The sequence below is a fragment of the Elgaria multicarinata genome, chromosome 1 (assembly GCF_023053635.1).
Source record: "Elgaria multicarinata webbii isolate HBS135686 ecotype San Diego chromosome 1, rElgMul1.1.pri, whole genome shotgun sequence".
NCBI lineage: Eukaryota > Metazoa > Chordata > Lepidosauria > Squamata > Anguidae > Elgaria > Elgaria multicarinata.
The window spans coordinates 182,066,909-182,080,159 of NC_086171.1; the positions used below are offsets into that span (position 1 = coordinate 182,066,909).

Consider the following 13,251-nt stretch of genomic DNA (forward strand, 5'->3'; position numbering starts at 1 on the left):
TCTGTACACACAGGGCAGCAAACCTCAGTCGTGCCCTGTACAAATGGAGTGCATAGCTGCTTAGAATATATTGCAGATACCTTCACAATATTCAGAGGTTCCTCAATAGGTTAAAGTGGAGAGGATTCCTTGAGAGCAGAACTTCCTTAGTGTGGGTGGGTGTGGGTGGGTGTGCATGTGTGCTTGCGCTTTGGTATTGATACTAACTTGCATATGTTATTTCTCCTGTCAACTGAGAATCTCAATGCATGTGGAAAAAGGTGACTAGGTTTTGCCAGTTTATAAAACACATCAGGTAGAGAACGGGTTTAGGCAAGATTGACATCAAGTAGAAAGAATTATGTTAATTATAAAACAAAAGAAAGAGGGTTTCAATGTGAAAAATATTAGCTTTATGGAAACCAAAGAACAGATGGTGAGCAGCTGGGGAGGTGACAAGCCATATTTACATTATCTCATCCATTTGCAGTGATGCTACTTTTAGCTGTATTAAAATCATTATCACACAAAATACCTGGGAAACAAACAGATTGATTCCACAATAAAGACACTTTCTAATTTTGCTGAGAAGGAATCTCAAGTGAGTAGTCTAGTCCATTCTTTGCTTCAGGGTCAGTAAATGGTTAGGTGTTCCCTCCTGACTATTCTCTGCTCCTCCTAAAGTAACCCTATTTTGGATCTGTGGTTTGGTTGTAACCATACTACGATGGGTGGCACAAGGATGTCCTTTAAAGGAGATTTCTGTCCTTAATGTGCCTTTTAAAAAACACTTGATATTGCTGGCAAAGTGAGTTAGGATGGGAACATCTGTTTAAAATTCAAATTACAATCCCTGCAAAAGATTTTTTTTAAATTTGAGTGTTCCAATGAACACGTGTTTTCCTTTGTTTTCAGATAGGTCATATTGAGACACATCAGCACTGACCATCCTAAGACGATCTGTAGTATCCATGTCCTCATTTGTAGGGATTTGGCCTCTCCCCTATTTAGAAGTGTGGGGAGAATAGCAGTATAATTAGGCATGTGAGAAAATGGAACACATTTAATGTGGACCAGAGGAACATCATCATAAAAGCAATACAAATGGTGCCTACAATGTTCTCCTATGAAATCAACTGAATAGGTCATTTTGGGTGGAGGCAGACCAGGGTTTATCCTACTTTTAAGTGCTCATTGTTCCTACTGTAATAGGGCTCCAGAGGTTGCTTTTCCACATAGCCATATTGCAGTGGGTTTTTATGTCTGTAAAAAAAGTACTACTGCCATGTTGGGTCAAGCAATGAGACAAAAATAGGTTAAACTCATATGATTTAGTGTACATACCTAAAACTATGCTAAGCCTTTAATGGTCCAGCCAATGCTGTTAAGTCTGGAAGTAGTGTTAAGTTGAAGAGACAGAGACTGGGTTTGCATGACATGAAAAGCCATTGTGGGTGACAAGCTATAGTGGGTTGGCGTGTTGTCCAAACCCAGACTGCTTCCTGTACGTTGGCATGTGCGTGAGCAACAAGCCACCCCAACAGTCCATGGCTTGTTCTTGGGATTGTTGTACCCATGATGGGTTGGTGTGTTGTCTGGACCTGATCTTGCTGAGCGATCTTGCTGAGCGTGGCCGTGATGGCTCTTCACAGTTGTGGCCAAGCCACTTCCAGTGCCCCTGGCCACTGACAGCCCCTCCCAACTGTACTCAGAAACACAGTTGCTAAGTGGGTAATGTTGACCACCTGACAGGTGGGGAAAAGTGCTTATAGAAAAGTGCACGCCACCCTCTTTTGCATTCCCACACACAGTAACCGCATCCAGTTTGGCAGTTGTTCCTGTGGTTCCTGCGTTTGAGAGCGAAAGTGTGTGTATGCACTTTTCTATGAAAAACTGTCGCTGGGGACCCAGTGAGGAGTCGAAGGAGGGCGCCCCCAAGATTCAGGGCAATGCTTTGAACCCTTGGTGATAACCTTGTGAAAGGGGTGATCTGCATGTCGGTTCCCCATCTGTCAGCTGTCAAACGAGGCTATATACAGTCTAGTTTTGCCTGTTGCCTTGTACGTTTGACAGTTCAAATATACAAGGCTCCAGGCAAGGCAAGTTGTATATTTTTGACAGTAGGAATTGCACTTACACAACTCTGAAAACCCACTTTAAAAAAACAATGGGGGGCAGTTGTGCACATTCTCCAGGGCTGGAAAAATGCAAAAAAATTATTTCGACTCCATTTTGTGCAAATAAAAGAAAAGATTTTGGTTTGAGGGTGTTTTTTTTTTTAAAGGTGCTGTCCACAATCGGAGTGGGGATGGGGGAAGTAACGGCAGACAAGATGGTTCTGCCGCCAAGACTGCTGGGATACTGGGCGGAGCCTGATAGCGGACTGAGGGGGAAGGAGGGGGAAACAGCTCATTGCGAGCCCAACTGTCTGTCAGGCTCACTGTGGGTTGCCTGATGACAATTCAAACTGCGTGGCTTATTTCGCGGGGTGGATTGTCATGTTGTGCGAACTCCCCTAGGGTTTCTTGACTATAAGCAAGGTCAGTCCATCCTTCAAGGGTTTGTTTAAGAGAACCATCACTTGCCAGGAACAATTATAACACTTCAAAGGGATTTACAAATTCAGCATTTTCTTTGCACTGTTCATTCCTGACAGTAATTAGCTTACTAGACTTTTTTTCTTTAAAGAGCCACGTGGCAGGAAGGACAGATGCATGCCACATTTTAAAAAGGAATAATATGTTCATTTTTATCTTACTATCTAGGTTAGGGGTTACTGTTTTTCTGAAAGTTGGTTTCAGTGGGCTCTCTCATGAATCAATTGCTGTGTTCAGCAGAAAACTTAATGCTACCAGTGTTAATGGACAATAATCCCTGTAGTGTGGTGTTGAAATGGGGCTCTCTTTCCGCCATGGTTTTGTAAATAACAGGTTTCCCCATCTGGGTGTTTTGTGTCTGTTACATGATACAACTTTAATGAGATACTGTTGTCACAAGTAATGTCATTGGAGAGAACCCAAAACAAGTTCTTTCTTGCCCTGCTATCTGTTCTGTTTTTCTACATGGAAATAGAGCGAGTCAACGCTGGCACAGTACATGACTAAACCCCCCTCCACCAAAAACCCAGGTGTTTCAGATTTCCAGAGGGGTTTTCAGGTGAAGGACAGCAGAGCTCAGCACTGTTGTGCAGAAAGGTTCCTGTGCTAGCTCGTTTTCTCACATCTTTTCACAAACTAGCACTTTCTTCTCTTCATTCCTCCCCTTCCCTCCCACCCACCCCTCGTGAACAAATTGCCAACAGAAGTTCAAGGTGGGGTTTTAGGGGGTCATTGTAATTCAGTGAAAACCCGAGGCGCTCTTCTGTTTAACTGTGGGCCTTCTGTTCGGCACACTCACCAACTGTGATTTCTTCAGAACGCTCTTCCTCATGTAGCACTGAAGGTATGATAGTCTCAGGAGCACCATGGATGTCATCTTTAACCCCACTACCAAGTAGAATGGCCCATCTGTTCATGTTGCTAGTTCATGGTCCCCAGCGAAGTCATGCTCTAGAAATCTTTGCCTTCTGAAGCTAGATTGATATAACCCCACGGAACTGGGCCACCTTCTTATTCACACTTTTCCTATTGTCTGTTGAACCAGTTCTACAATGGCTTTAAGAACTGGGCCACATGGAGCCCTTGATGGGCAAAGCTGCCATTTTATCTCCTTTCCCTGTAAAAAACACACACAGTGTTTTCCTCATACTTTATATCTCCTCCCCCAAGCAAAACTGCAGCATTTTCCTGCCCCGTTAACCTCCTTCCCTGGAAGTGTTACATATGTGCAAGACTGGTGTGAGGAAAGGGGTTGGCTGTCACCAAGGGCTCATCTACACCAAGCAGGATATTCTACTATGAAAGCAGTATATAAAATGCAGGAGTCACACTACTGAGTTATACCGGTATTGAAGTGCACTGTCAACTGTTGGGGCCCATTGACACATACCTCTTTCATACTACTTTCATAGTGTTATATCCTGCTTGATGTAGATGTGTCATGGGCCCTGACAGTTGTCAGGGCACTCCAGTACCACTATAAAGCAGTAGTGTGGCTCCTGCTTTTTATATACCGCTTTCATAGTGGAATATCCTGCTTGGTGTAGATGAGCCCCAAATCTACCTCTCCACCCCCCACTTGAGTAGCAGAAGGGGCTGACTCTCATGGCTCACCCAAGTTTCCTCAGGGCTGAGAGAGAGAGAGAGAGAGAGAGAGAGAGAAGGAAGGAAGGAAGAGAGAGAACAACAGAGGCAGAAGAAGGACTGGCACCTTGTCCTTACTTCTCGATAAGCGTGCATAGGATTTGGGATGCTATCATCAGTGCTATTGAGTGATTTGGTCCTGCTTACTTCTGAGTGGATGTGCAGAAGGGACTCCTTTTTTATCTAGCCCCACCCCCTTTTGACATTTGGTCTCTGACTGGTTGCCCTCTGCTTTAGAAGACTTGACAACAAGGCCTTGTTCTGTTGGGTCTTTAGAAGTTTTGATGCAGTCACTTTGTTGAGCTCTACTGTTGACTATTCTGTTCTGGAGACTTGTATTTTGTACTCTTTTTTATTGCTATCTTAGTGATACTGTTTTTATGGTTTTTATGCCATAAATTGCATTGGGGGTCCTGTGTGGACTGCAAGACTGTCCTTAAAAGCATAACAATAAATATGCCCATTGAATCCATTGGCGATGATACAGAGACCTGCAGAAATAGTCCCAGGTCGACTGTACACAGAAGAGTGTTTGCTAACACTGTATTTGTGTCACGCTAGTGTAACAATGAGAGAGCTCTGTAGAGGAGCCTTTGTTTAAAATAAAACTTGGAGGTTTGTTTATAAAGCAGAGTCTGTTTGATTCAGTGGGGTGCAATCCATCAACTTCGAAACAGCTAGTGCTTCTTACAACTCAAATGCAATATGTATGTGTCTGGCCACAAAGGAAAGGAGGAACTTCCCAAGATACTAAGTGGAAGGGAAATAAATCCTTTCCAATGCCCATGAATTACAGCTGAATTACTAGAATATGGGTGCAATTCTATGCATGTTTACGTCAGAGTAAGCCCCATTGACTATAGTAGGACTTAGCAAATATTCATACGTATGCTTGGGTCACAGATCTGTGAAATCCTTCATAAAATACTTTTTGCCTCCGAAGAGGCATGACCAGTGTACACATCCCAGATGCCCTGCCTCTAATATAACAGGTTCTACTTAATCTTAGGCCGTTGCTAGACGAGGGTTTAGCCCGGTGCGAGGCCCGGGCTCCCTGCTGTGCGTGCAGATGATGCACAGGGGGATCCCAGGGTCAGGCCGGGCTAAACCCTCCCTTGACCCGGGATAACCAGATCCACTTGTGGCCCGGTTTTTCCTCAGCCCCAGGCTCAGCCCGGGACTGCGGAAGATCTAGCTGGTTCCGTGGCTTTTCCTGGCTGCTCGCTTACTCGCAAGTAGCCGGGAGAAGCCACGCCGGGTTTTTTTTTAAAATCATGGGAAGATGGGGGCTAGGGGGAAATAGCAGACCCGATGGGAGAGATGGGGGGGAAGAGCGGAGCCAGAGTGGGGAGATCATGGACGGGGGGGGGCAGAGAGGGCATCAGACATGGCGGGCGGGTGATCAGGGGGGCATGGCGATTGAGTGGGCGATTGGGCAGGGGGGCATCAGACATGGCGGATGGAGGGGAAGAAGAACGGGGCCAGGGCAAGGAGATTAGGGATGGGGGGGGGAAGAAGAACGGGGCCAGGGCAAGCATATCGGGGACGAGGGGGGGGGAAAAGAAAAACGGGCCAAGGTGGGGAGATCGCAGCTGGGGGCGTGTGGAGGGAGCATCGGACATGGCGAGCAGGGAGCGAGCGAGCGGGGGATAGGTGGGCGAGTGAGCAGGGGTGGACATGGCGAGTGGGGGGGCGGATGAGCGGACGGGGGCATCAGACATTGTGTGTAGGGAAATCGGGGGGAGCGGGGAACCCTTTATTTTATTTTATTTTAAAAAAAGACTTACATTTTCGTTGGTGCACTCCTGCGCACATGGCCCCTTTAATTTTAAAAAAATGGCCAACGCTACGGGGCTTTGCCTTACCCCGTCACGTGTTACATCTAGCTAGGGGCGACGGCCCGAGCTAGCTGCAGCGCGGCCTTGCCCCTACTCCCCACCGGATTATCAGGTAGGTCTAGCAAGGCCCTTAGTCACTTATAAGCCTATTCTCCTTAATTTCATACAGCCCTCTTTTGAAAAAGCCACCTCGGCTAGTAACCACCACCCACATCTTGCCATAATGATGTCTGAAAGTGAAGTATATGTCCTGTAAGTTAATTACGGCACAGTGGAGTCACACGATAACTCTGTGGATGATGCACATAGAATGAATGGAATGCTACCTTGCATGCTACCTGTTGTACAGCAGAGTGCCCATGTGCTGGGTTGGGGAGTGGCGGAGAGTCTTCCCCCCCCTTTTTTTTGTATGTTTATTGAGTAAGTAAAAGGAAAAAATGTAATCATTGTGCCCAATTCCTTTTCTTTGCATGCATTGTTCTCTTTGTTACCCTGTATATTGTTGCATGGAAGCAGGTTTCAGTATTTTATGGAAGCATAGATGTAGCTTATTTTTGACAGAAGAGAGAATCTGGAGTCTTCCGTCTAACTTCTGAGCAGGCATTTCAGCGTGCCTGCTGGTGAGCCGCGCTGAATCCCAGCGTTATGCCAAGTGCTGAAGGTTGCTCGCAACGTGTCTAACTGTGAAGATCTCCTCCGGGCCTCTTGGCGCCCACTGCTGAAAAAGCAGGTGGTCTCAAGTGCGGGCTCCCTTTGGGGTTTCACACTCTCTGCGCAACATGCAGAAGTGAAAGACAACTGTCAGTTCCTTCCATCCCGAGTTGTCTCCCCCTTAACAAAAAGAAAGCAGGAGGGAGATGGGACACAGATGGATGTGTTGGAAACCTGTCAATATCTTTATGAAGGAAATGCTAGAGCGCCATCCCAGATTGCTCGTGAAATAATCAAATGAGACAGGCACCCATTTATTTTTTGAACTAATAAGTGGTCAGTGTGATGTTCAAGGAGATCTGCAGCATCTATTCTGGGCCATGAGATAATTAAAAAGTGTCCTTGCAACAGGTTCGTTAGCACTATGGCAAGTGGCTTTGCACCCTGAAGAAAGCGATTGATTTGAAACTTTAATTTTAGTAAAATATTTTAGTGATGGTAAGAAACCAGAGGGCCAGCGTCAGCCTGCACGCGTTTGTTTTTGATTTTTTGGTGTTTTTTTTTTAAATGTATTGTTAAATATGAAAACATTGGTATTCTTTGTAGGTTAATCTTAACTATAGTTAGTAGTTAAGCGTGGTTTATGAATTTGGCTTTTTTCCACTAATTGTAGTAAAGATTAAACACAGATTTGGACAGCAGAAGGTTCCAATCCCCTACTTGCTACATCCAAGGAGGAGAGGGATTGGAGGAGCGTGTGACCCTGGGGAGAGGATTGGCTCATTCTCATAACGCTAAACCGTGGTACAGTATCCAATAGGACACTGTTAATTATGTTGCGCTAGCATAAGGAGCCTCTAGTACAATGCCAATAGAGTTAGCTGGCACAACGCGTTTCCCAGGAAATCCTATTGTATCAGCTGATGATACTGGAATTGCACTAGAGGTCCTTTATGCTAGTGGAATACAATTTACGTTAGCACTAGTGTCCAGTTGGATAATGCCCCATGGTTTAGTGATGCCTCGGAATGCAGCCAATTTGTTCCATATCGCCAAGTGGGTCTATCTCAGGATGGACCAGTGTGAGGTGAGATGAGAGGGAAATTTAGATTGGCATAGAGTGAACAGTGAACCAGGATGGCCCCTGTTCAAATCTTATATTTCCTGTAAACTTCTAGTTGACCCTAGGCCACACTCAGCTGCCACCCTGCTCCTCCTGGAGATAATACTGGCAGAATTTAAAGCAGGGGTGAGGAATGTGTAGCCCTCTGGATGTGGTTGGACTGCAGCTTCCATCAGCCCTAGCCAGCATAGCCAATGATGAGGGATGATAGTAGTTACAGTCTAACCACATTTGGAGGGCCACATGTTCCTCATCACTTCTTTAAAGAGTTATAAGTATTACTGAGATAATGGCCTAGTTTCCATGTAACAACAACCCAGAGTAGGGGTTGAGTATGGGTTATCATTGAATTGTGGGATGTTGTTTAATCATAGGTTGTTGTTACATGTGAAACCTGCACTATGGTTTAACTATGGGTTGTTAACCACAAACAACCTAGAGTTCACAACCCAACAACAAACCATGAGTTCTCTTCCTGGGATGGTTGTGGTTAACAACCCATAAAACTATAATGCAGGGTTACATGTAACAACAACCCATGATTCAACCGAAACCTATATTCAACCCATATTATGGGCTATCATTACGTGTGAACCAGGTCAATGTATATGAGATGCTTTGAACACTGTGTAGTGCTGTGTAAGGCTAAGTATCGTCATCCAGGCTTGCTTTTTTTTCTTCCCTTCCATTTGTATTTTTCCTGTGTGTCTCTAGTGTATCAGTTTCAGGCAGAGCTCATTGTTTACTTGGCTTTTAAAATGCTTCTACTTTCCATTTCAGTTGCGAGCGAGAAGAGGGTGCCAGTAATGCCAGGATCCCCTGTGGAAGTAAAACTACAGTCAAGATCGTCTCCGTCTAGCATGCCTCCACTGCCTCCTGTCAACCCTGGTGGACCCCGGCCCGTCTCATTTACCCCAGCAGCACGTAAGGCTGTGCTGTGTTTGGCTGTTGTGATAATCACTTTACTGTCTTCCCCCAGTGAGTCTCTGTACTATGTTATGAGGGAAGGAAGCATCATTTTGATAAGAGTCCACTCAAGTACTTTCATTCATTCTCATGCCGAAAGTGTAAAAGGGAGGGGTGGTTGTTCCAAGACAAGAAAGGTAAACTGCTAGTATTGTTACCTTATTAAATCAAGCTATAATTCTTACTACTTTTAATAGGCAGAAGTTGGTAAGAGCTTTTTGAAATGTAGAGGTCTTTTTATTTTTTTAATAGATCTAATATTTATATAGAAGTAGGTTTTTTACAATTTATTATTATTATTATTTATTATTATTATTTTTATTTATCATACTTATACCCCGCTCCTCAGCCAAAAAAGGCTCTCGGAGCGGCTTACACTTAGCAAAAAAGACAGTCCCTGCCCTCAGGCTTACAATCTAATAAAGACATGACACACTTTAACTTTTTTTTAAGGATGGTGGTTGTTTTGTAATGTAGACCATCAGTACCCCATACAAGTGTAAGGCCACCAAGATGCACCCATGGTGTGGGTGTTGAGTGGGGTGGGTGGGAGGAGCATTCTGTCAGTGATCCCTAATTAGGCCATAGACATCTATGACTTCTTTGCAATGATATTCCATACAGTGCTCACTGATAACAAACCACAAACAAATCACTATTCACAACCCCACAACAAACCATGGTTGTTTGTGGTTAATAAACCATGATTTGTTAGCATGGCTGGGTTCAGACAACACAACAAGCCACATTTTAACAACTGTCCACAGTTCAATGACAACCCACATTCAAGCTATACTCAAACTTAAGTGTGGGTTATCGTACTGTGAGATACCCAGTCACTATTGTCTTTGGAGAGCTGCCACCACTTTTGTCAGTGGCAGTAATGAGCCCAGTGGTAAAATAAAAATGTAGTAATGAGTCTATTGGAACATAAAAAAGTAACTGTTCATAAACCCAACCTTCTGTGGTCACATTCCTTTACGGCTATGGTTTCGTATATGGTGCCTAGAGGGAAGCTAGAGTTTTTTTAAAAGTAAATAAATAGTGATCTTTTAAAAAAATCTTTTGATTAATTTCTCAAGATTATAAAGCCCTTGGATGTGTGTTTTATTTTGTTTTTGTTCACCAATGAGAGGAGATCTGCTTGTAAGCAAAGACAATTATGTGAACGTTTTATTTATTCTCAGATTCTAGAACCCAAAGGGGTGGGTGGAATTGCTAGGCCTTTTGAATGTACATCTGAATTTGTACCAGTGGTGTTTACACCCTTCAAAGAATGGAGAGGGAGAGAGAGAGAGGAAGAGAGCTCATAGGAACAGAGGAACCTGCCTTATACCAGGTCCGGTCATTTGTCTCTCAAGCCCAGTATTGTCTGCTCTTGACTGGCAGCAGCTCTCAAGAGTTTGGGGCAGAGGTCTTTGTGGAAAAGTTTAATGGCACCATTAAAGAAATGATTAAAACATATGTGGCAGATCATCCCTTTGATTGCGACAAGAAGTTACCCTATTTCCTATTTGCTTTTCTCAAGGTTCCCCAGGACTCCACAGGATTTTCTCCTTTTGAACTGATGCTAGGGAGAAATGTGTGTGGTCCCCTTAGCATTCTTAGGAAAAGCTGGGAGGGGGAATTGGAGAAAGAAAAAGAGTCAGTGGTGAGCTATGTCCTGAATTTACAAAATAACATGCAAGAAGCAATGGAGCTGGCACATACCATCTGGCCGGGGCACAACTGAAACAGAAAGTCTGGTACGACAAGAAGGCTAGGGCCAGAAAATTCGATATTGGGGATAAGGTGATGGTATTTTTGCCCAAGAAAAACAATCAACTTGAGGCTGGTTGGGAGGGACCCTATGTTGTTTGGGATAAGTCAGACCCAACCACTTATCGAATTGAGTTGCCAGGTGGAGAAAAGAACAAGGCGGTGCATATCAATATGCTTACCTCATATTACCAATGCGCAGTCCCTGTTTATCACTTCTCATGTGCTTTCCAAGAGGAGAATGTGAGTGAGCCAGATTTATTGCTGGAAAGTAAGGAAGAGGGTGACATTGAGAGTATAAGTTGGGACAATGACACCTCTCCTGAGATAAAGGAAGCAATTTGGGAGATACTGCAGCAGTACTCACACCTGTTTAGTGCCAAGCCTAGACGAACTGACCTCATAAAATATGAAATCAAAACTGGGTCTCATTCCCCTATTAGATCAGCTGCATATAGGGTGATTAGAATGGTTTTAGATGCAGTTGTACAGGACATGTTGCAACTGGGGGTTATTCAATCATCTAATAGCCCCCGGGCTTCTCCAATTGTCTTAGTTAAAAATCAAGATGGATCCATCAGATTCTGTGTTGACTTTAGAAAGAACAACAAGATCACATCTGTAGATTCCTATCTGATGCCATGAATGGATGCCCTCCTAGATCAATTAAGCTCTGCTTGTGTCATTTCCACCATAGATCTCTGCAAGGGATTTTGGCAAGTGGGTCTAGAAGAGAGCTCTAGAGAGAAAACTGCTTTTATAACATCTGAGGGCTTTTTTGAGTTCTTAGTACTCCCTTTTGGGCTAAAAAATAGCTCCACCTCTTTCTAAAGACTTGTTAATGAGGTGTTGAAAGGAATGTCAGAATTTGTAGTGGCATACATTGACGCCATTGCCATCTTCAGTAAATCACTTCTAGACCATGTAACACACTTGAGTCAAGTGCTGAAAGCAGTAGAGGCAGTAGGTGTGACCATTAAGGCTTCCAAATGCCAGTTTGGGAAGACTAAAGTGATTTACCTAGGTCATCAAGTAGGAAGTGGGATTCTTGCCCCAGTTACTAACAAAGTGGAGGCAATGAATAGCTTGCCCATTCCTACCAGTAAGAAACAGGTGCGTGCATTCCTAGGGGCGGCAGGCTACTATCGCCGGTTCATAAGGAAATTTGGAGAAATGGCTGCACCTCTACATGAATTAACAAAGAAGCAAAGACCAGAAAAGTTGCAATGGTCAGAGGAGTGCCAGAGAGCTTTTGACTTTTTGAAACAGGCTCTGTGCACTGCTCCAGTGCGGATAGCACCATACTTTGATAAAGAATTCATTCTAGCCTCAGAAGTTGGAATTGGAGCTGTTTTGATGCAGACTTTAGAAGGAGTTAAGCATCCTGTAGCCTACTTCAGCAAGAAGCTATCGGAGCGGGAGAAGAACTATTCGTCAGTGCAGAAGGAGTGTTTGGCGATTGTGTGGGCCCTGGACAAGATCAGACCATACGTGTAGGGCCAGAGATTCATCGTGCAGACGGATCATTGGGCGTTGTGGCTTCAGTCGATGCGGAACCACAACCAACTGTTGCAGCGATGGTCGTGGCGATTCCTGGAGTTCCTTACAGAGACCCAGCACGTGGCCGGTCATGAGAACATTGTGGCGGATGGACTGTCTCGCAGAGATTCCTCGAGTGCAGCAGGCAAATAAGACTTTTTCCTGGGTCTTATTATTGTGCTCTCGGACTGAAATTGGAGCCAATAACCTTGACTTTGGGACGTTACCAATTGTTTCCCCCCCCTTCCTTTACAGGTTGTTTGTGTAAATATGTAAGTTATTATTGTTGCTTAAATTGTTTACCCATTTACATTCCCAAAACCCTGCGTCAAGGACAGGGTCGCCGCTCTGACCATGTAACTCCGCTTCTGAAATCTCTTCATTGGCTTCCAATTCACTTCAGAATCCAATATAAACTTCTCCTGTTAACCTTCAAAGCTTTTCACAGTCTAGCTCCTTCCTATCTCTCCTCTCTCATCTCACACTATTGCCCCGCTCGTGCTCTTCGCTCCTCTGATGCCATGTTTCTCGCCTGCCCAAGGGCCTCTACTTCCCTTGCTCGGCTTCGTCCATTTTCGTCTGCTGCCCCTTACGCCTGGAATGCTCTTCCAGAACATTTGAGAACTACAAGTTCAACCGCAGCTTTTAAAGCTCAACTAAAAACTTTTCTTTTTCCTAAAGCTTTTAAAACTTGATGTTGTGCAGACTTCTACTGTTACTTTCTACTGTTAGTTTTACCCTACCCTGTGCCTGCTTACCCTACCCTGTACCTGTTTGCATTCTCTTCCCCTCCTTATTGTTTTACTATGATTTTATTTGATTGTAAGCCTATGCGGCAGGGTCTTGCTATTTACTGTTTTACTCTGTACAGCACCATGTACATTGATGGTGCTATATAAATAAATAAAATAATAATAATAATAATAATAATAATAATAATAATAATAATAATAGTATTAAACCAGTTCCTTGCTCGGGTTTTAAAAGAAAGGGGGGAATATGTGGCATTACCCCACAATTTAGTATCCTGTATACATAGTATGTCTGGTGTGTATGGAATGTTAGAACTGAGTGGGTGTGGTTTGTGATGTACTAGGTAGGGGGAAGGAGTATATAAAGAGTGACTGAGGGAGTTTTAGTTAGTATGTTAGTGGGT

The 13,251-nt window shown here is 44.1% G+C and overlaps 1 protein-coding gene across 5 annotated transcripts in view; it reads left to right on the forward strand.

Annotated features, from left to right (window-relative positions):
• The window catches only part of CBFA2T2 (CBFA2/RUNX1 partner transcriptional co-repressor 2), a 102,796-nt gene that overhangs the window by 73,241 nt on the left and 16,304 nt on the right, over positions 1–13,251 (forward strand). For all 5 annotated transcript variants that reach the window (XM_063145029.1, XM_063145046.1, XM_063145038.1 and 2 more), the window contains exon 2: positions 8,613–8,756. In XM_063145029.1, coding sequence (XP_063001099.1) covers positions 8,613–8,756 — 144 coding nt within the window. The remainder of the gene's footprint in view (positions 1–8,612; positions 8,757–13,251) is intronic.